Source organism: Pyrgilauda ruficollis, unplaced genomic scaffold (assembly GCF_017590135.1).
Source record: "Pyrgilauda ruficollis isolate IOZ18807 unplaced genomic scaffold, ASM1759013v1 scaffold4, whole genome shotgun sequence".
Classification (NCBI taxonomy): domain Eukaryota; kingdom Metazoa; phylum Chordata; class Aves; order Passeriformes; family Passeridae; genus Pyrgilauda; species Pyrgilauda ruficollis.
In genome coordinates, this window is record NW_024525489.1 from 21,990,639 (window position 1) to 22,013,657 (window position 23,019).

General features: G+C 40.7%; 1 protein-coding gene across 3 annotated transcripts in view; it reads left to right on the forward strand.

The window, feature by feature from the left end:
• The window catches only part of VPS54 (VPS54 subunit of GARP complex), a 48,086-nt gene that overhangs the window by 16,808 nt on the left and 8,259 nt on the right, over nucleotides 1-23,019 (forward strand). For all 3 annotated transcript variants that reach the window (XM_041477274.1, XM_041477276.1, XM_041477275.1), the window contains 12 exons: nucleotides 758-1,143; nucleotides 5,036-5,162; nucleotides 6,196-6,303; nucleotides 8,653-8,708; nucleotides 10,451-10,547; nucleotides 10,988-11,325; nucleotides 13,196-13,325; nucleotides 13,764-13,945; nucleotides 14,639-14,751; nucleotides 16,053-16,116; nucleotides 18,060-18,165; nucleotides 22,341-22,428. In XM_041477274.1, coding sequence (XP_041333208.1) covers nucleotides 758-1,143; nucleotides 5,036-5,162; nucleotides 6,196-6,303; nucleotides 8,653-8,708; nucleotides 10,451-10,547; nucleotides 10,988-11,325; nucleotides 13,196-13,325; nucleotides 13,764-13,945; nucleotides 14,639-14,751; nucleotides 16,053-16,116; nucleotides 18,060-18,165; nucleotides 22,341-22,428 — 1,795 coding nt within the window. The remainder of the gene's footprint in view (nucleotides 1-757; nucleotides 1,144-5,035; nucleotides 5,163-6,195; nucleotides 6,304-8,652; nucleotides 8,709-10,450; nucleotides 10,548-10,987; nucleotides 11,326-13,195; nucleotides 13,326-13,763; nucleotides 13,946-14,638; nucleotides 14,752-16,052; nucleotides 16,117-18,059; nucleotides 18,166-22,340; nucleotides 22,429-23,019) is intronic.

Genomic DNA, 23,019 nt, shown 5'->3' on the forward strand with positions numbered 1-23,019 from the left:
TCCCTAGCTCCAGGCACCATTTTCCAACAGGATTTTGAAAACTTTGTATTAAGCAAGATACTTTGGACTGCCGTTGATCTACTTTAAAAATTTCCTCATGGTTTTTTCTTCTGTACCTCCATCCATGTGTTGCCCTACATTGGGTCTGTAAGCTTTTTGAGGCTGGTGCTGTTTGCTCTGTTTATTCTACCTTGTTTAGCATAGCGAAGGGACTTGGGGCATCTAGTTGGTACAATGATATAAATAATTGTTTGTAATAGCCCTTTCTCTGATCCCTTTGTCAGAGTCTGTCTTGGCTTTCCCTGTGGCTAGGTGTGTCACAGTTGGTTGGTGGAAGATGCTTCTGATTAAATTAGATGTGAACAAAAAGGGTGGGTTTGTATATTGTATAAATCCCTAGTGTATCCGTGGGAAGCAGTATGAAAATAACTCCAAGAAGGAGACATTCTCCAGCTGATTTCCTTTCCATCTCTGGTTGGCCTTTTGGAATTCAGCAGGAAGTTTGAATGCTTGGCACCTCTTGAGAAACCAGGTCATCTGAGTATTAACATTCAGATGAGCATCCTAAGGCCTCAGTCCTTTCAGTTTGCATATTCAGCTTAAGCCAAAACACAGAGCTATTACAGTGAAAGAATCAGACCAGCACAGTGGTCTGGTGATACAATGAGATAAATACTCTGTAAGTCTATTTGCATGGTGATAAAGCTTCCAGGTCATAACCATAATGTTGGTTTTCCCTCTTCCCTCCTCTTCCCAGCTGAGCCATTATCTGGACATCGTGGAAGTCAATATTGCTCATCAGATTTCTCTCCGTTCAGAAGCATTTTTTCATGCAATGACCTCTCAGCATGAGTTGCAGGACTACCTCAGGAAAACCTCCCAGGCTGTAAAATTGCTTAGAGAGAAAATCTCTAAAATTGATAAAGTAATGTGTGAAGGATCCCTTCGAGTTTTAAGACTGTCACTCACCAGAAATAACTGTATAAAAGCATACAATAAACTGAAGTTAATGGCTACTGTACACCAAACACAGCCCACAGTACAGTTGCTGCTCTCCACTTCAGAGTATGTTGGAGCTTTGGATTTAATAGCAACAACACAAGAGGTGTTACAGCAAGAGCTTCAAGGTATTCACAGTTTCCGGTAGGTAACCATGTAGGAGATACATAAAATGCGAGCAGAGCTGGAATGTGTTGAGCACATTATGTTGGCTGAAGGGATTTGTTCCACTTTTGTTCATTCATTCTTAGAGGACCTAATACAGAAGGTATAAAATGTAAGTGTGGCATAAGCAGAGTGACTAATGCCTTTGCCAGAGATGGGGTGGGGTTTTTTTGGAGTGGGATGAACTTTTGACATCCAAATGCTTTGTCCTCTGTTCTGGTTTACAGATGTTTTAGAGGTGCAGAGATGAGAGCAAAGCTGTGGCTGGACTTTGATCTTGCATGGCTTGTAGCTGAGAGGTGTTTTCCATGTGGGGGTCTGCAATCCTCCTGCAGGCAGCATCCCAGGGATGGGTCCTTGGGCCCATGTCTTTAGTGGCTGACCTGGGCTGGAGTTGTTAAAGGAACATGCAGGAATATTAATACAGTAGAATCCTTCTATCTGATGTAAAATAAGCTATCGTAAGATATAGGTACTTTAAAAGTGGTGCATGCAAAGCTGCCAGTGTGGCATGATGCTGGCAGAAGCAGTGTGTGGTTAAGTCAGCTCCAAGGCTTGCATCAGCCAGCTGAGGAGCTGTGTGCTAAGATTTCTAAGTGAATGCTGGGTGAGGGGTGCTTTGTTTAGAGGTTATGTGGTTCCTGTAGCCCAGTGGTCCACAGCTTGCATAATGGAAGCATGATTGCTGCTCAGTACCTGCAGCATGAATGTTCAGAACTTTATCTAGTTACTGCTCTTGTCCATCTCTTCTGTCAAGTTCCTAACACATCTTCTAGCTAGTTTGGAAAAAAAAATTTCTGTAGAAAAGATCTCAGGAAAATGTCCTAGAAAAAGTATTAAAAATGAAAAAAAAATTAAAGAGGTAATAAATTATTGGGGTAAAGTTGCTGTAAGACCATCTAAAAAGTGTAGCTTGTCTCTTCTCAGATGCCTCAGTGCAGTTTGTCCTCTTTAGTGTTCCTGCTATCAACCCCTTGATTCTGGTGCACAGCCCTTGACCAAGTCACCTTTGTATTGACCTTGGTGACAAGTCAGTGCAGTTTTACAGCCCTGTGACAGCATCACTCAGAATCAGCTGTATTTTTCAGCTGGGTAACCTGTGTGCTCTGTCAGCAGAGACTGCCATTCTCTTGTCATTGATTGACATGATGTCCCAAGAATATGCCATTGTTTCAAAATTACTCTCAGGTGTGGAACATATTTAAATAATCATCTTGTCTATAAAGAATAATTTCTGTGAGTGAAGCTTAGCTGGTTGTTTTGGTAGTTACAGACAGTGATGTGTGTGGGAAGTGTCCTCTCTGCTTTGGACAGTAAAGGCTCACAAAGGTGAGTTAAGGGCTACCTAAGTCATGTAGCCCACCAGAAATGCAAGTGCAGTTGAGAAGCCCAGCAGTTTCCAAATCTCACAGTGGCCTGTGTATATAGCTTTTGTGAAGAAATAATGTGCAGTGGAAAGATGGAAGTCTTGACAAAACTTCTCAGTAGAATGTTGTGTTTCTAAAAAAGTGGTGGCAAGCACATATTCAGCTTTTCCCAATAAATAGCAAAGGTATCTTCTTGCTTTATTCTGAGCAAGAATGGTGCAGTTGTCAAGTGAGTTAAATACCCAATTTATTTTAACAAGATACTTCTCAAGCAATAACACATTTTATAAATAATTACTGGTTTCTTTACTAAATATCTGATAAAAAAAACCTCCCAAAGTCTTGTTTTAGTGTTGCCACGGCAGCTTGTAAAATTTGGTGTTTTCAATTGAGTCATGTCAGAATCATTCAATGTAAAGCAGTAAGAAAACTACTCAAATCATCAATTATTTTTTCCCTTGTCATACTGTATGCAGAAAAAAATGCAGTTTGTTTCTAGTTCTAGCAAAAAATGAAAAAATCGTAAAGGTTGTGTGAAGTAATACATTGGTGTCTTTAGTCTGGGTTAATGTCACTAATGATATGTGTCAGTTGTAACTGCTTGCTACTATAGGGTATAATTAAAGTTTTAGAGCTCTAACCCTTTTAATTTTACAAGAGAAAGCTGATGTGTTAACTAACTTAAAAATCTGTGAAAACACTTTCTACATTGTTTTCACAGTCCTTGTTGGGGTGATGGAGATAACAGTGATCTTGGTTTTTTTTTGGGGTGGGGGGGGGTGGTTTGGTTTTTTGTTTTGTGTTTTGGAGGTTTTTCCCCCACAGGTATGATGGCAAACCACACTTTTATAGTATTTTGAATATATATATTTTTATTATGTATTTATTATTTTGTTTATATTTTTTGAAAATATATATTTTGAATATATATATTCCATAGCTGATGCATGGAAAAATAGTTCTAGTTTGTGTATTTTAAAAGAAGCTTTACCCTGAAGTCATCATTTTCCATGATAAAGTTATATTCAGTATTCATTGAAAGGATCTGATGTGTGAGTGGTACCTGTTAAGAGATAATTACCAAGGTGTTTTTGTGGAATGTGAATTAAGGTTTGACTTGTTCCTGAATGTTTCAGATTGGAGGGATTTTTGTGGCTGCTAGGGACTAGAACCTCTTGGACAAAGTGGTGAGGGCAGGTGCTGGGAGCTGTTGTTGGGTGTTTCCATAGGTGAGTTTTGAGAGGACAGGTTTTGCTGTATTTCAGTGCAGTTCAGCACAGGTACAGAGATAATGTACCAAGGAGCATCTTCATGCTCACCTCAGTAAGAGCCTTTGTGTTGTGGCTCCTAGTCCTGCAGTCATTTTGCAGCTCCGATTATTATAATCTTTGGGGTGTTTTCCTGTTGTGTTTTTTCTAAAATGTCCATGATGCAACTGGCTTGAATTTTCTACAAGCTATTTTTGCTTAAATTAGATATTTTAAATATGTCTGCTTTGTTCATTCCAATGAACTATTGAAATATTTCAAAAGCAGGTACATTCCTGGTCATCTTGAAATTAAAATAAATAAATTAATCTGCTCAACTCAGATCCAGCCAGATTCCTGGACTTCAGCTCAGTGCTGGCTGTGTGGGTTTCTGCAAGGAGGAGTCATAAGTTATGACAGCAAAGAATCCAGCTGCACCAGCACTGAATGAAAGCCATGTTCATCCCCCCCATTTTGTATCTAGGCTTATCTAAAATATCAGAGCTCCACTTAATTCTCATTTGTAAAGTGTCTGGGTTTGTTTTTGTTAAAGAAAAGGCGGTCTGATTTTTATTGATACTTGTTCCCAGCTGTTAGTGGAAGTTGAAAAGCCTGAAGCATTTGACATCTCTGAAGTTCACACTTTTAAAGGGTGGTTGACATTTCTGATGTGAGAAATTCCCTTGTGGTTCTGTATGACAACAGTCTGCAAAATATGGTCTAAATCTCCCATACGTGGGAAAAATATTTTTCATTTAGAGTAGCATAAAAAATGGCAAATTTAAAAACTCCTATGTTCTCTGAAAGCCATCCTGTCATGTGAATTTAATCTGTGATCACATCAAAAGCTCAAATGTTTGAATTAGAAGAACTGGTGATCTAAGGAACTCGACAAGCAAAAGAAGTATTCCTTCTTTTTAACACCTTTATGCTGGCAAGCAGTGAGTATTCTTAGTTCTGGTTCACCTCTTTGGGCAGAGAGGTTCTTGGCACCTTCCAAAAAAAGAAAAAAGCCCCTACTTCCAAATTTTATCCTCCATCAATATTCAAGTCCATATGTTTTGGTGTAAGGTGACAGTGCCTCTGAAAAATGCATGATTTCAGCTGCTCTGAGGAGTGAAAGATTGGAGCCTCCCATTAAGCCAGCGTTGATTGCATGGAAATTTCCTGCTGGGTGGTTATTTTCTTCAGCTGTGAACTAATGATTCGTTTTCAGGTTGATTATTTAGCTCATATCTCAATGGCTGTTTTTCTTAGGCATCTTGGCTCACAGCTTTGTGAACTGGAAAAGCTGATAGATAAAATGATGATTGCAGAGTTTTCAACTTACGCTCGCAATGATTTAAATAGACCCCTAGAAGATGATTGCCAAATTCTAGAAGAGGTATGTCTGTTATTGCAACAAACTGTCTCATGAATATGTTTGCATCTTTAACATACTTAATGAGCACCAACTAATTCACTCAGGTCTCTAGTAGCAACACTATAATTTTAGACTATTTATCTTCTCATCCACACCTCTCCCCGCCCATTTATTTTTGTGCTTGATAAGATTAAATAATTCTAATTAAACTCTGAACTGCAATCCACGTCCACTTTATTTTTTCAAAATAATCAGTTCTCTTTTCTGTGATTAAATGTTTATTGAGTTCACTTCATGAACCTAAGCATGTAAGTGGAAAAGAACATGGACTCTGATCGACTTTAACTTTTGCAATGAAAGCTGATATTTGCATGTTGTTCTCATTCTGTCTCCCCATGCTTTTATGGGTGCTTATAGCAAGCGTATGCTTGCCCTGAATGCATGCTTCATTCACAGTATATATAGATATATATTCCTCATTCCTCTGAAGATCATAAACACACAAAGATTAGGCTGTTGTGGTTGCTTTCTAGCCCAGAAAAGATTTTTCTGGATTTTGCCTGTAGGACTCTATTAATTGCTAGAGCCTATGACCTGTTCAGCCTTGTTTAATCCATTTCATGAGATGTAGTGGTTGGCAGTAGCACTGCAATGCTCCCCTTTCTGCCCTGTGGTTCCTTGCCCTCTGTGCTGCAGCGTGCCAGCCTCTCACTCGGGCTGTGCTTAGTGTCAGTCTTGCTCAGGATCAGGAAACTCAGTCATGGTTAGAAATACCCACAGGTTTAAGCACTTGTGAATGAGCCCAATTCATGAATTGGCAGGAAAAGGGATGGGAGGAAGAGACTCAGCTGGTATTGCCACAGGGAACTTTTTTTGTATAGGCAAAGCTTGGCCTTAGTCTGGAGGAATTGGATTGACCTAAATGCTGTTCACTGTGTGCTTGGTACATGAACGTTCTTACTGCTATGCAATTTCTTAAAATTGTTTCTTGTCTTCACCTTGATATTTTTCATATGTGGTTTTTTTTTTTTTAAATTTTCTTTTTTCTTGATAGGAGAGACTTGTATCTCTAGTATTTGGACTTCTAAAACAAAGGAAGCTAAATTTTTATGAAATATATGGAGATGAAATGATTACTACTGCAAAGAATATAATTAAACAGGTAAGACAAACATTTCTGATGTACCTGACAAGCTTTCTCTACCCCTTTCAAGTAATTTTTTTAGTCATTAATAACAGTTCTGATGAAGTTTTTTGGTGGCTGATGGTCTCTCAGTTAGAGCAGCTGAGCTTTCAGACACTTAAGGGATCCCTGAAGCACAGAGGTCTTTACAGAATAACTTTTGGGAGGTGTAGGTAACATAAGCTCCTTGTTTTCTGTGTAAAATTAACATTGTTGTGAACTTCCCTTTCTCTTAACACGTGGCTCTGTGAAATAGTAGAGTTGTGTCATAGCACTACATTTCATTAAAAACCCACAACAAAACAAACACTCCAAAACCACTAAAACTAAAAACCTCTCCTTCCCAACACACTGTAAAGCAAAACCCTGGAGTTCTTGGTGTAAACACATAAAGGAGAATCAAAGAACTTGCCAGTTTAAACAAATGAATTCCCTGCAAATGGTACAGAAAATATTTCTTGCCTTAACAGAGACCTAGCATAGGCACATGATAAAAGGTTGGAAAATATCCTTGCCTATTTCTGAGAGAGCAGGGTGAAGTAACAGAGAAGGCAGAAGTGCTTACCTTTAAAAAAAACTTAAGCCTCAAATCCTTTTTTGCATTGGTGTGGTGGTTTGCCAAGAGTATTTCAAGCCAAAAAACTTTATTGATAAAACAAGCTAAAATCAATAATTGAACAAAATTCAGATTCTTGCTTTGGGGGAAACATATTGACTAATTTGTATAGTGACATAATGACTTCTGTTTGGAAACAGATCTCAGGCTGAACTTTGGTGTGTGGTACTTTCAGTTTTACTCATCTTGCTTGTTTTCCCTCATATGTAAGAATACTGTGAAAGAATGGGGTTTTTTCCAAGAGATGGTGATCTTTTAGAGTTATGCTCTGATGTGCTATGAACTCCCTCTGATTTGTATCTCAAAGGCTGGGAGATAGGTGCTGAGTTGGGCATCTCCTGTCCTCATAGGATCGTCTGCAGTTCACAGCTGCATTGTGAGCTGGGTTGGGAACCTAGTTTTTAAAAGTTTGGATTTGGTTTTTTAATACTGTTATTTGAAGGTTTTTGTTTTAAGCCAGACTTGGCTGTACACACTGTTCACAAATCCCTTTCACGTTGCAGCCCCATGGTTCTGTTGGTCTGGTTGTACAAGGTGGATAGGCCCATGTTGCTAGTAAATTAAAAAAAGAAAGGAATTAATGAATAACACCAGGGTAAAGCTGTTCCTCTGCCTGGCAGTCTTCCACTGGCTTTTCACTTGCCTGTATCAGCAGTCATTAGGAGACTTTTTTTTCCCTTCAGATTCTTTGTTTGATCATATAATAGACAGGTAGCACTTCCTATTTTTCTGATCATTCTCAGTCTCAAAATGCTTTTCCCATTCTGCTGGGAAGTTTAAGTCGGGTTTTTCAGGTTTCCTCTCTGGTTAATAGTAGACGATGTTTAATCAAATTCCAGTGTAAATTTCTGTTCAATAAGGAAAATAGACAGGATTTGTGTAATTCCTGTGTGGTTTGTGCAATGCTTTTGTCTGGTGGCCCATTGTCTCAACTCTTAGGGGTACTTTTCCTTAATAAAGGAAACTTTTCTTGCCACACCTCAAATGTGCTTCCTCTTCAAGTGCATTGCTGGGCTGTTTTGGTCAGTGAATTTTAGTGGGTTTCTGTTGCCAGGCAAGTGTAAGAGCAGAGGTTTGTAAGCACTGAGCACACTGCATAGTTCAAGAAAAAGGTTCTGTTCTTCTTCAGAAGCTTCCGTACTGACCACTACTATTCAGAACAGAGGTAAAACCTGTGTAGCTTGAGATGGCAGCCCTCAGTCACCATTGGGATTGTACAAACTTGCTTGAAAGCAAGATGAGTTCACACTCTACTACTCATTTGTCCAATTTATTGACTGGCCTTTGGGAGAAAAGCGTTTTTTCAGTCTGAGTGGGGTTGATTTGTACCTTGGGCTTAAAAGTAATGGGAAAAGAGATTAATGAAATGGCTGTAGAACTGTAGATGTGTTTGGAATGAAAATTGATTGTACTGGAGACCTGAAGAAGCTGGCCAGTTTTGTATGCACCAGTTGCTTTGGGTGGTTTCTTTTGTTGTTTTTTTTTTTTGGGGGGGGGGGAATTGATGTTTGATTGTTTTTTGGGGGTTTTTTTTTGGTGTATTTTTAGAGAAACAAGTTGTTAAGTGATACAAGTATCTCTTTGTTTTCTTATTTTACTTTTCCTTATTTAACTTGAGGATTAATGTGTTTGTTATGACACTCAGCAGTGGTTAGAAAGAAGCTAAGATTTTTTTTGTTGTGTTTTTTCCCCCCCCCCTTAAAATTTGGCAGTGTGTGGTTAATACGGTGTCGCAGATAGAAGAAATAGACACAGAAGTGGTTGTTAAGTAAGTATGCAGCCAGATTTTTTTTTTTTTGGTGGTGCTGGTGGGTGGGGATAGTATGATTTTTAGCATAGATAAATGTACTGTTCTAATTTTTGCTTAAATATCCCTATAATTAAGGGTTATTCTTCTCTTTAGTGGTTAGAAAGAAGCTAAGATTTTTTTTGTTGTGTTTTTTTTCCCCCCCTTAAAATTTGACAGTGTGTGGTTAATACGGTATCGCAGATAGAAGAAATAGACACAGAAGTGGTTGTTAAGAAAGTATGCAGCCAGATTTTTTTTTTTTTGGGGGGGCTGGGGGGGGGGGATAGTATGATTTTTAGCATAGATAAATGTACTGTTCTAATTTTTGCTTAAATATCCCTATAATTAAGGGTTATTCTTCTCTTTCTTCTTAAGATTCTGCTTTTGTCCACATCTGGGTGGATATTGTTTTACTTCTCATTCGTATTCTAATGTTACCTTCAATTTACCTTTGAAATACATACTAAAATTCTGTGAATCTCCCTGCATGAAGTATATATCTCTTGAGTACATCTCTACTTGAAAGCATTCCCTCTTGCCATAATCTGGGACTTTGTATTAAAACATGTCATGAGTTTGAGTTCCCCATAATCAAGAACAGGAGCTATCCAGAGAGGAGACCAGGCAACTTTAGCCCTAGAAATGGTCCATCAGAAACATCAGCAAGCCCATCAAAGGCCAGTGCCAGAGCAGAGATGGAGGTGGAGCCAGGCTCCTCTCAGAGTTCGCCCCGAGGGCAGTGGGCACGATGTGGAATATGAGGAATTCCAGTTGAATCACAGGGAGACTCTGTTCCTCAGAAGGCTCGTCAAGCACTGGAACACAGACCTAGAGAAGCTGTGGAGTCTGTGTTCTGGGGCATGGTCAGCCTTTGACTGACCCAGAGCAACCCCATGTAATTGGACCTGCTTTGAGCAGGGCTTGGCCAAGGCAGCTCCGGAGGCCCCAGCTCCAGGGGCCCCTGCCAGCTTCTGGTTTTTCTATGGCTTTATGATTCACTTGACTCAGCAAAGTGTTACCCCAAGATAATAAAAATAGTCCAGCTGATAAAGCAAAGTGAGTTGCAAAACCTGCATGGAATTCATATCCAGATTGGGAAATGACTGGGCACAGGGTCATTTTTACACATTGGATATTTGGTCACCATTCTCTAGTGTTTCGTCTCCTGCTCTTGGGTCCTAACTGTGTATTACAGGGTTTAATTTTTGTTCTGTCAATGATTTTTCAGCCCTTTTGCCACAAACTGCTGACTTGTACTTGAATAGCAGAAGTCTCATTGCAATGCCTTGCAAATAGAGCCTTTAAATGGGCTTAATGACACAGCTTTTTAACACTAGAAAAGTATTTTCATGTAGGTTTTTTTGTCTTTTTTTTTCTCCCACATGGTTTGTGAAAATATTATTAACTCTGTCCCTTGTTGGTAACACATACTTATCCTAGGTAGGAGAACATTATGCCCTGGAAAGAACTAAAGGGTAAATGTGAAGCTTTCATTTTCTGATAGTATGATCTAATCCTATATCCCTCCTTCCCCTATCCACTTGCATTGTGTTGACCATGACTGTTGTTTAGGTGGTGTTTGTTGCTTGCCAGGTAAAAGTCTACACAGTTTTCCTTATACTTGCAATTCTATTTAAAGCATGTTTTCTTTTCCTGTATGTGCCAGTAGGCATCATGGCCAGCAAACAATTGCTGTTTGCTCAATACTGCTCTTTTTTTAGGCTTGCAGACCAGATGAGGATGATGAATTTTCCTCAGTGGTTTGATTTACTGAAGAATATTTTTTCAAAATTCACTATCTTCCTCAAGAGAGTAAAGGTAAGACATTCATCTACAAAGAACTTCATACAATTCAGGCATGAAAGGGAATGAAGTTGCTTTTCCATTTGAAGTCTTAAGATGTTGGTTTTGCTTGTGAAGTTCAAACTTCTGATTGAAAGGAGATGTGCATATTGGCATCCAGGGCAAAAATGATTAGTGCTAACAAAGAGAGCAGTGACAAAGAGATAATACCTCTTTTTCTCTATTACTTCTCTTCTAAGCTGCTAGGGATTAGAACAGGGCTTTTGTACGTGTTAGATTGCTCCAAATGAGGTTTATTTCACCTGTCTCAGAAACATCAGATATTGGTTGCCATCAGACAAATGGGTCTGCCTCTAAATACTAATTACACAACGAAGAAAATACCTTTCTAGCACAAGCTTGTGGCACTGGGTTTTGTGGTGTTTTTTTGTAATAAAAGTTATATTTCATTCTAGGCAACGTTAAATACTATCCGTAGCGTGGTTTTCTTGGTTCTAGACAAGAACCAAAAAACCAGAGACCTGGAAGACACGTTACAGAAGAACTCTGCTAAGGAGAGCATGGTGGACAGCGAGGTGGCCTACCTGACCCACGAGGGGATGTTCATCAGCGACGCCTTCGGCGACGGGGAGCTCCCGGCCGGAGCAGCCGACTCGGCCTCCCAAAGGAACACCTCGCCCAACAGCGAGCCCTGCAGCAGCGACTCCGTCTCAGAGCCTGAGTGCACCACCGACTCCTCGTCCAGCAAGGAGCACACGTCCTCTTCTGTCACTCCAGGAGGAGTAGAGATGATGTGAGTGAACACCCTGCCTGTCTCCGCCTGGCAGCGTGGCCGGAACGAGGGGTGAGGTGCAGGCGGTTGTTTCTGGTCACACAGTACAAAAATGACTTTGGAGGAATGTGCTTTTTAGGTAGGTGAAGTGTAGTGGCTCTCCCCCTAGAGACTGCCATCAGAGTGCACTGTTATATTTGCCTTTTTTTCACCTCCATATGTAGTGGTACAGGGACTGATTTATGTCACTTCTTCCAGAAAAGAGCCCCTTCTCCATTAGTTTTTTTGGGGAGGCCACTTGTGTAGGGAGCAGGAGAGATGTGAGTCCCTGAAAGACAGATTGTCATGCCTTTAGCAGGCAGAAGCATTTCTGTTCTGTGTCCATGTTCCCTGTGGTTATTTTTCCTGGGTGTTTTTTTTTGTTGTTGTTTGTTTGCTTGTTTTTTTAAGGTGGCTTCATGGAGTACACCTTGATAAATTCTAGAGAAAAATCTTCTGTTTGTCATCACCTATTTGACTTGCATAAATAAATAAATAAATCCATCTCAGTGCCTTGGTTATGTAGGCAGTGCAGCCCTGAGGTGCTCCAGTCTCCAGAGTTCCAACCTTCTAGCATCCTTTTATGCACCCCTTACTTGTGGCTGCAAGTCAGAGCTATCTTTTGAAAAGAGTCAGGCATAATGTGTGTGGGACTCGGGCATGACCCACTTCAAAAGCCAGCATGTCTGGATACGCAGTTATATGAAGTGAAACTGAAATACCACTTGTTACCCTGCTGAGAGATGGAAGAGAAGTGGCCTGCTTTTGCTGCTGGGTCCTTGAGTATCTGTGCTTATGTGTTGAAACAGCTGTTAGTTCTGATAGAGACCTTACCCACCAAATGGCAATGCTGGCTGAAGGAGATAGATTTAAAAGAAATATGCTGTGCATAAAACACAGGCCTTTGTATGTCTGATCTGAACATCTGTCGTGTGCTGGAGGAGAAATGAAATGTGAGGAGGAGTCCAGGGTTACATGGAAGAGCAGGGAAAGGGAAGGGGGTTGGATCCAAACTAGTTTAGAGCACTTGGCCAAGTTTGCTAAAAATACACCATCCAGCTAGAGCTTCTGAGGAGTAAAGTTGTTTCTGAGGTTGGTTGCATAACTTCGTTGTAAAATGAACTTACTTACTCATCACTCTTCTGGTTTTGTTTGCATCTGTGTTTGGAGTAGGCTAATAAAAAACACAGAACAATGCTGGCCCAGTTGCTGCTCTGTAGTGTCCTGAGTTCTCTTCTGTTGTGCTGTCAGTGCTTGGGCTGGCCCAGACGATTGTGATCTTCACTAATGGCATGAGCCATGAGCAGCAGAGATGTGCTAAGTGCTGGCCTCAGAACAGCAGACAACTCATACAAGGTCTTTTAAAAAGCACCACCTTAAGAGCCTGTAGTCTAAAGAGGTAATAGAAAGACAGCCTGTAGATTAAGGCTGTGGAGAGTGCAGAGTATCTATTTTAGGCCTTACACTTGTATCAGAGGAAAGGTACTGTGTTTTATTTGTCATATGCTTGTGATGCTGAAGTCTCACAGGAGCTGGGTAAATTTTAACTCAGTAAATTGTTAATTACATTTATTGTATCAGTAATGGCTATATAATGCTTACTCTTAGACCATTAATAGCAATTAGAATGCAAAACCAAAAAAAAAAGAAAAGGATGTGCTATTATGCATTTTCTTGCTACGGGGGGCTGACAGGACCTTGACAGCAGGTTAGAAGATCCCATCTGTATAAAGTGACTTTGGTGATTACCTGACTGCATTTGACAGTTGCTGCAAGGCTTTTTCCTTCTGTGTGCAAAAATACTGTTTGCTCCATAAACTGATGCTCAGCCAGCTGGTTCTGTCATTTGTAGGATCGGCGAGGACATGAAACTGACTGACCTGGAGCTGGTCAGGCTGGCAAACAATATCCAAGAGTTACTTTATAACGCCTCTGATATCTGCCACGATCGCTCAGTCAAATTCCTCATGGCAAGAGCAAAGGTGAGGAGCTTGGGTCAGAGCTGCTGGTGGTGCCTCATGCTTGGTGAGCATTTGCTTCCAGGTTACTGCTTTGATGAGGGTTCTGAAGCAGCATGTGCCATGGGAGTGCAGGAAATGTTGCTGCTGCCACAGGCTCTGCATGGTAATGCTCAGAGCACACCAGTGTTAACATAAATCATTGCAAGACAGTGTTGGTTTCTTCTATCTATTTCTTTCTCTTTTTAATATTCTGATTTGCTGCCTTTGATGCTTCATGCAGAGAATGCTTGTCTGTGACAAAGTAGCAGCTTGCACTGCAGTCTACTCTGTCACATGTAGGGTTAAACAATGTGCCTCTTCAAACTGTAGTAACCCTCAGACATGCTGACTAGTTATTTCTGTATGTCTCTGGATTTTTGTGGTGGTATGTCTCCTTACAATGGTTTTCTTTGCATGCAGGATGGCTTCCTAGAGAAGCTGAATTCCAACGAGTTTGTTACTCTTTCTCGCTTGATGGAAGGCTTTATCTTGGATACTGAGCAGATCTGTGGCAGGAAAAGCATGTCCTTGAGAGGAGCTCTTCAGAGTCAAGCCAATAGATTTGTGAATAGGTTTCATGAGGAGAGGAAGACAAAACTAAGGTACCTCTGGGTAGACAATATTTGTGTTCTTCCATGAATAATTTTATGTATCATATGCCAGCTGAACACAATCTTTTGTTCCTAGAACATCAGTAAGCTTGTTATACTTAAAAACAGGGGGTGAAAAAATGGTATTAAACCCCAATTATTTCCAGTTGGTTTAGACTTTTACTGTTTTCATAACTTGATTTCTTCAAACTGTGTTGTTCTGCAGTTCCCTAAATAAGAACAGTAATGGCTACAGAAAGTACACAAAACTGGCTTTGAAGAGCAGGATTGCTCTGATTCAGGGGTTAAGAATAATTCACTTTCAACTGTTTTCCAAAAAAAACTAAACCCAAACCTCTTGGTGACATAGCCAGACCAGTAACATCCATCAAGTCTGTTTGCTCTTCATCTATCAAAAGCTGTTAAAATTCCAGCATTTAGCCGTTTTACTTCATTGGCAGTGATCTCATAAATAGCTTTATTGCCTGGTGTAGTTTTTGGTCCCCTATGACAGATTGAATTGTGAGATCTCTAGGCCAGCACAGTGTTCTGTTTTGCTGCTGACAGCTGTTGGGCACCTCCTTCTCATGAAGATGACTGACGTAACATCTTGGGCCAGTGGTTTTTGTTAAAATTGTTTTTCAGCATTACAGGCAAGACAAGGTATTTCTTTCTCAGCCTCCTCTCTTTTGTGTTTGTAACCAGCCTGCTTTTGGACAATGAGCGCTGGAAGCAAGCTGAAGTTCCTGCCGAGTTCCAGGACCTCGTTGATTCAGTGTCAGATGGCAGAATTTCTCTCCCTGAAAAAAAACCAACAGGTGTGTGCCTTGCAGTCCAGCTGTGAAATGAATTTATTATCTGCAAATTCTGCTATTGAATGGTGATGGACGTATTCTGATGACACTCTGGGGATCTGTGTTTGCTTGCTGTCCTTTGGGGGGATGGGAAGAAAGTTGATAGCTGTTCTCTTATCTTTTCTTTATTTTTTTCTGTTACTGATGTTGAAATGCCTTGCGCTGAAAGATTATCTGTTTATTTTTTGGAAACACCAGAAGTGTTAGCACAGGGAGAGAGCTGCCTTTTTATGCAAATATTCCCAGTGTAGAGGCTTGCAGTATCTGCACAAATTCAGTCTTTTCCCACAAGGTACCACTGAGGAATTGCAAGGGACTGAGGAGCCCATGCATGTGCTCAGCCCTCCTTGTGTGAAACAAAGCCTGCTCCTTCCCACTACTTCATCTGCCAGTTCAAATGAAAGGCAGCATGCCATGTGGCTGCTCATGGAAGGGAAAACTCATGTTCACTCAATTATTTACCTTGCCACAGAAACCTCATTTGACCTCAGAGAAGTCACTTTTTCCTCCTTCTCCCCCACTTCCCCCTGTGCAGAATGGGAATGCTTAATGTGTTCTTACCTCGTGGGGATACTTATCCAGTATTGCAGTGATGGGGGTGGGAAGTGAATAACCAGAAGAGGAAGAGAACATGCAGAGTGGGGGAGAAAAATGGCAAGACATTAGAAGGAAGAAAATACAGTGATGTCATGGTGGAGAAACCCTGATCTCCCAGACAGAACAGAGCAGATAACAGAGAGTGTATTAAAGCAGCAATCACTCCAGTTATGGAACATGACACCAAAATATGTTTGTCAGCCATTGCTTGTAAAATAACCTCCTGCAGCCTCCTTCAAGCAGATCATTTAGCATGAAAAACTGCATCAGTAAGAGCTTCTGTTACGAAGCCTGAGGAAAAAGTGATTTGAAGCTAAAATATTAATATACACAGCAAATCACTTGAGAGTGTATAGTAGAAAACCTAGTGGCTTTTTCTGCCTGTCTTCTATTTGTAACCTGTTGTATTTGGAGTTTTTAAGTCCATAATGACTGTGGGACTATGAGATTTTTTTTATCTAAAATCATAGCAGATAATGAAGTAACTTTGTGGGTCATAAAAATTTTTATGGCTGATCAGCTTTTTAATAAGTACTGTAAAAGAGAGAAGTGCTTGCTACAAAAATTATGGGTTTTTTCAAACCTTAGCAAGTGAACACTGCATTTTTATAAACAGCATTTTTTGCACTTGTTTTTCACACTTTTTCCTGTCTTACTAAAATATCTAGCTACTGAAGAAAGAAAGCCAGCTGAATTCCTTATTGTTGAAGGACAAAAATATGCAACAGTTGGGTAAGATGCACTCTTTTTTTTTAGCAGTGGGTTATTTGGCAAGAACTTTGGAGTAGAACTGTGATGAATGCTAACAGCTTTAGCAATCTTATTTAAATTAAAAATCCCTCTCCTTTCACAGACTAGTTTCTCTTTGGTTCCCTACAGTTATAAAACACTACATTAACTCTTTGCTACATTAAAATGCCATTTTTTCTCCAAGTGGCTAGGTTCTAATTTATAATTTTATTTGAATTTTTTTTCCAATTATTTCATGAAAACACACACCTGAAAATACAGGTTTGTCTTCTGAACACATTGTTATTTCTTGCAATCTAGGTTATCTCTGGCAAAAAATTATAGGCTCTTAGAATAGTTTAGGATGAGAGGGACTTTCAAAGATCATCTTGTCCTGCAGTGAACAGGGACACCTTGCACTTGCTCAGGACCCTGACCAACTCAACCTTGAATGTTTCCAGGGTTGGGACATCCACCACCTCTCTGGGCAGCCTGTACCAATGTTCCACCATTCTCATTATAAAAATTTCTTCCTTGTGTCTAGTGTGAATCTACCCTGCTTTACTTTAAAACTGTTGCTCCTTGTCCTATCACAGTTTGTCCCTGTCTTTCCTCTAAGCCCCTCTAAGTACTGAAAGGCTGCAATAAGGGCTCCCCAAAGCCCTCTTCTCTCCAGGCTAGACAGCCCCAAAATACCTGAGTCCACCACTGAATGGTTGCTTATCTTATTCAGAACAAATATGGACCATCTCAGAAGCTGCATATGCTATTTCTTAGTATCCTGGCTGATTTGAATTGGAAAGTGGATTCTTAAAGCTAGTTGTATCAGAGACATTTTAAAATGTATGATACTTACTTCTTTCATTTAAAAGCATGCTGTGTTTCCAGAGACTGTGAGGCTTAAGCATTAATTATGCATGAGAGTGTTTTTCGAGAGGGAGTAAAGCCTGGAAGATCTCACTCCCCAGAGTTCTAACATCAATTTGCACGAAACTTAAAAGGTGTGATGTACAGGATGTCTTGGACCAGCTATCATTTTATGAGTTGCTTCATGATGATGTGTCATTGTTCAGTTGGAAACAGAATCTGATGGCTGAGAACTTGTGTGCCAGGCAAATGATATCATTGCTGAAGAGCATTTCAGGTCGAGTAGGAGCATTGCTCTAAAGGATAAAATTTGCTTAATATATGATGTGTTTGATAATATGCCTCTGCTCACTTGAAGCTTGTTATATTTAGCTCTGTGAAGCAAGTGAGAGCTTCACAGTGCAAATATTTGTTTCATTCCTACACACTTCTACATCCAGTTTCATTGCATCTAATCAAATAAAATGCCTTAATCACAAATGCCTCGTGTTCACAAACCATTCTCCAGGTGTTTATTTCCAGTTAACTTGTCATCATCTTTTTGCCCTCTACTGCCTTAAAGAAGAAGGAGTTTTAACTTTCTGAAATTTTATAATATCTACTCTGAACGTTTGATCTTGCATCAATTTTCCTGCCTTCTGTGTATTTGAATTCTAAGGAGCATGCTTTCTCTATGGGGAGCCTTCTTCATTCCATCCAGTAGCTCCCAGATTCTCCAGTGCCTGCTGACTTCAGGAGAAATTACAGCTGTTGAGCATCTTTGAATATTTGGTGCTGTTTCTTCACAGCTGCCTTCTCTGTTTGTGACTCCTTAGCCTTTATTATGTATTTTTCAGAGATTTTGTTTCGTATAAAATACTTTTTCCACACACCACCCTGTGGAGTGGGTACTGGTTGTAACTATCTCTGTGTAAATCTCCTTTTATGTTTCACTTCTGCTCCACATCATTTAGTGGATTTATTCAATGCTATAATCTCTAGCATTGGGTAGATTTCTATCAACATGACTGGCCTGTGTTTGACTTTTCAGCTTCTTTTGTGCACTGAGGTGACATCCTTGGCTGTTTCCTCTCTTTCAGGACAGTATTGCTGCTAATAAGAATAATCCTGGAGTACTGCCAGTGTGTGGATAACATTCCTTCCATCACCACTGACATGCTGACCCGCCTGTCGGATTTACTGAAGGTATGGCTCCCAATGTGCCCCCTTGCCAAGCAGGGCAGGCAGGGTGCAGAGAACATGGCTTCCTCTCAATAATGCTCATGTGGTTTTGGGATTTTGTATAAATTACAAAAATTATCTAGAATCTTCGTGTTTGCCACTGTGCCATAAGGAAAGCTTTCAAGCCAAAGGCATTAAAGATGCAATTTGTTGTGGGAATTAACTCTGGCTGTTCACCTGGAATATTGGAAATCCTATCTACTAGTATTTGACATAGCTGCCTGTCCTTCAGGCTGGGTATAGAATTAATGCTGCTGAAAAAAAAGCAATTTGATCCCAGATGCCACAGAAATAAATATGTGTATTGAGGAAGGAAACAAATCCCTTGGTTTTTACAAATCAGTAGAGGTATAGTAAGTAGAAGCATGAAAAATAGCATGGGATGAAGGCTTTGTTGTAAAATGTAAAGGTGATGAAACACCAGGACCTCTTGGTCATTTATTTATCATTAGACAGGAGGAAAGCTGGTAAAGCCCAGACACTGCAAGGTAATATAAATAATCAATAATAAAAGGAGCACATTAATACACCTTAAAACTGTCATATATATGTATACATATATATATACACACACACACACACATATACAGGTGTCTATACAGGCTCCAAAGCTTAGCAGCTAATTTATGTCAAGATTTTCATTTGTATCTTTGCCCACAAAGGTCATATCAGGTATTTGAGTTCTGATCATGTGCATAATCAATGAAAGATAAATAGATTCAGTCTCCAAAAGGATATTTTACATAAGGTGGGTGCCAGAGGAGGGGAAACTCTAGCAGATGGACCTTTAAATATTTGTCCTATTGGTAGTTGGTATTTGAATAACCAGATGCAGGAAGACTGCTCCCTGCAGTTGTCATGCAGATTCATCCACAAATTTTCCCTTTTAAAAGCACTATCCAAGGCAAATCAGTCTGTCTGAACCTGCCCCTATTCAAGTCTCCTTCTCCAGCTGCTGCTTCCCTCAGGAATTGCAGGACCTTTTCACAGAATAGCAGTGAATGCACCAAACTTGGCCAGATTTGCATATCTGTGTTACTTCCCTCACCTTATCTCATTCTAGCTCTGTCATTTGTGGTTTATTTCTTGGTATTCAAGCATCACGTGCAGTTTAATTGCTGTGTTTTTTATCTGTCAGCAAGGTGGCATCAATTTGGAGAGATGTCAAGAACAGCTAGAAAAAACAAAAGCTCATTTATTACACTTGGAACAAAATAGAGCTGCTCCAGGTGTCCTGGCACTGTACTTTTTGTCTGACAGCTGTCAGAGCCAGCAAACTTTGAGAGTAGCAAGAGCTAGACTTGATTGTAATGGAAAATGGAAAGCATTTCCAGGTAATGAAATTCCAGGCAGTTCTGAGCTGTGACTGCAGCCTGAGTGAAATGACACCTGTGTATGGGAGAAATCATGGAATCCTTTAGATTGGAAAGGACCTCTAAGATAATCAAGTCCAGTTGTTACACAGCACTGCCAAGGCCACATCTACACATCTTTTAAATAGCTTCAGGGATGGTGACTCCACCACTCTCCTGGGCAGCCTGTTCCAATGTTTGACAGCCCTTTCAATGAAGAGATTATCCCTACTATCCAAACCTTGGTGCATCTTGAGGCTGTTTTCCTCTTGTCCTGTTGCTTGTGGAAGAAGAGACTGACCCCTACCTGGCTACACCCTCTTGTCAGGGAGCAAAAAGGTGCCCCTGAGCCTCCTTTTCTCCAGGCTGAGCACCCCTGGCTCCCTCAGCTGCTCCTCATCAGACTTCTCTGGGCACACTCCAGCACCTCAGTGTTGTGAGAGGCACACGTGTGTGGTATTCACATTCTCTGAACAGAGAGGGAGATAATTCTCTCTCCCAGGTTTTTTCTTAGAGAAGTACAGAGAGATGAAGAGAAAACAATTCTTATCTCTACTTGCTGCACTTGTTGTTTTCACACATTTGGAATGTGTTAGAAAGATCATTTACCTAAAGGGATTTAGTAATTAGATTCCAGTGATGGTTATTTATATTAATTAACCAGTCACTCGAAGCTGTGTCCTGACTGTCTCCAGACAGTCGCAAGTTTTTCTTTAGTATCTTTTAGTATTCTTTAGTATAGTATCTCTTTAACATAATATAGTATTAATGTAATATTATATCGTTTTAATAAAGCATTTGTTCATCATTCTAAATCAATAGAGTCAGATACAAATCATCCATCAGGTCAGGGGTGCCCTACTTTACTATACACGTGGCTGTAAGGACTGGGGTTGTTCAGGTGGTGCAGACAAGAGAAGGCTCCTGGCCTTCCTGCTGGGTGCAGGAATGCTTTCCTTCCAGCAGGCACAGGGAGGAGGTGTTGCTCTGTTCCAGGCTCGCTCCCGGCTCTGCGTGCACAGGCCATCTGGGAACAGTCATTGCCACAAAAGGCAGGGGACAGTACGTGTGGCCAGCACCCTTTGCAGACCAAGTTTTTGATGGTTTGCCACAGTCAACACTAACCTGAGCTAAATACCTCAGAGGAGCTTAGGCTGTGTGAGATGTGTGGAGGGAAAATCTCCAAAAAATTACAGGAAAAACTCTGAAAATTTGAGGGAAAATTCCCCAAAATTCCAGGAAAACCCCCTGAAGTTTGACCAAAAATCCTCCAAATTTTAGGGGAAAAAATATCTTTAAAATTCCAGAAAAACATTGAAAAAAACAAGGAAAAAGGACAAAAAATCCAGGAAAAATATCCCAAAATAACCTCCCGCAAAAATCCCAAAATCCCACAAAAAACCCCCAGAAATTGCAGGAAAACCACCAAAAATTCCAGGAAAATCTGGTAAAAATTCCAAGGAAAAGCCTTAAAAATCTGCTGGAAAAAACCCCAAAATTTTAGGAAAAAATCTCCAAAAAAATCCGGGAAAAGCAAGCAATATTTGAGGAAAAATATTTTTGAAAAATCCAGGAAAAATCCCCCAAAATTCCAGAATAAATCTCCGAATCTTCATTAAAAGAATCTCCAAATATTTGAGCATTTGACTCAGTGTTTCTGTTTAAAATCCTCACAGAGGTGTAAGAAAAGTTGTTGCTTTCTGGAGAAGATGAAGTGGATGTGAGGCAGTTTCAGCCCTGCCCTGTCTGAAGGCAGTGGAGGTTTTGCCTCTCTCAGATCAGGAGCCACACATAGCTCTGGGCCACTTGTGGGATGAGGTCTGGGTTGCTTTTCCAGCCCTGGATGCACTATTCTGGCAGCCCAGAATTTGGGGGGGTTGGTTCATGGTGCCTCTGTGGACCTGCATGCCAGAAAATTATTTCCCCTTTTTACACAAGGAGGGTTGGAATTTTGGGTTTGTTCTTGCGTTATCGTGAAGAAAGACCTGTGAAGCAGAATAATGCCCCTGCCCTCAAAAAGGAGGTCTTTGTGAGGACAGGTCTCTGTGTTGCAGACACAAGCTGCAGGGCAGCCTTGTCACTATTTCTTCTGCATCTTCAGGTGTATGAGAAAGGGTCAGGTCTCTCTAAGTTTTGCCTCTCAGTGTCAACAGGCAGTTCTGTTCAAATATGAGCCCTGGGATTTCTGCTCTACGTTCAGTGCAGGAGTTGGGGACAGCAGCCATGGCTTTTCTGCTGCATCACCCAGGCCCAGTCTGGAATATCTGGTGTCTCAACTGGGTGAGGAAGCAGAATTCCAGTGTAAGATAGAACCTGCTGATAGCAACTGTCTTACTATCCAGAGGCTTTGTTTGCCTATGTGCTTTTAATGATAACTTCTTTTCTCCTGGAAGTGAGTTAGGAAAGTCTAAGCATGAGTTGTCCACTATACCTGGAATTCTTACAGGGTTGGCTTTTCATCTTCTGTGCATCGTTTGTTAAATCCAGTATTTCATAGTGTTAGAAACACAGATTCAGTCACCTCAGCAGGAGGGAGTTTCAGTGCTTTCAAGTTTCCTTTAACATCAGCAGTGGAGAAGGTCAAGAGCCTGAGCAGAAACCTTTTGTCTTGATGTTTTCCACTCATATTATGTGGCTACTCTACTGAGTAGTGAAACTCTGGAACTGGCCTTCACAATGACTTATTTAACTTGCAAAATTCTGTTGAATTTTGTGTTTCTAAACTGTGGGTTTGTGTAGATGATAAAAAGTCAACATGCCTTTTCACTGTCTTTCTTTTTCTCACAGTATTTCAACTCTAGAAGTTGCCAATTAGTGCTTGGAGCCGGTGCATTACAAGTTGTTGGCTTGAAAACAATCACTACAAAAAACCTAGGTATGGATTTCTGTATTTAAATGATCAGAGCTTGTTCCCCTGTCTATTAAAAAAACCCAAGTGCAGAAAAGCCCTAGATATCTATGATAAGTTGTGTTTGAGTTGTGGGGCTGCGCGTGGGCACAGAGGATGGTAGCACCTTGCCAGCTACCTGCCTGGAGTGTAGTTTTAAACTTTCTCCTGAAATTAGGGGCCTTTGACTGATAGGTTGGAGCAGACATTTAAACTTAGAGTTCCCATGTTTCAGGGTGAGAAACTGGTGAGATAACCAGTCTGCATTTCCCTCTTGGAAAGGGAACAGCCTGATGAGAATGGGTTGAGAAGCTGCGGGCCACAGCTAGGTCAGGTTTTTGCTGCAGGATGTTAGGCCAGTGTGGTGACCACACTGGCACCAGTGTGTGTCCTGCTGCTGGCTCAGGCCTTGTTGGAGTTGGGAGAAGCTGGGTTTTTGGGATCCTGTTGGCACTGCAGCAGGAGCAGGTTCAGGGCAGGTCAGTGCTGGCAGGGCAGGGTGTTTTGTACACCACTGCGGCAGCAACACTGCTGCCTTGAGAATGTGGTTGCTGAGGTTAAGTAGCTGATGAGTCAGGT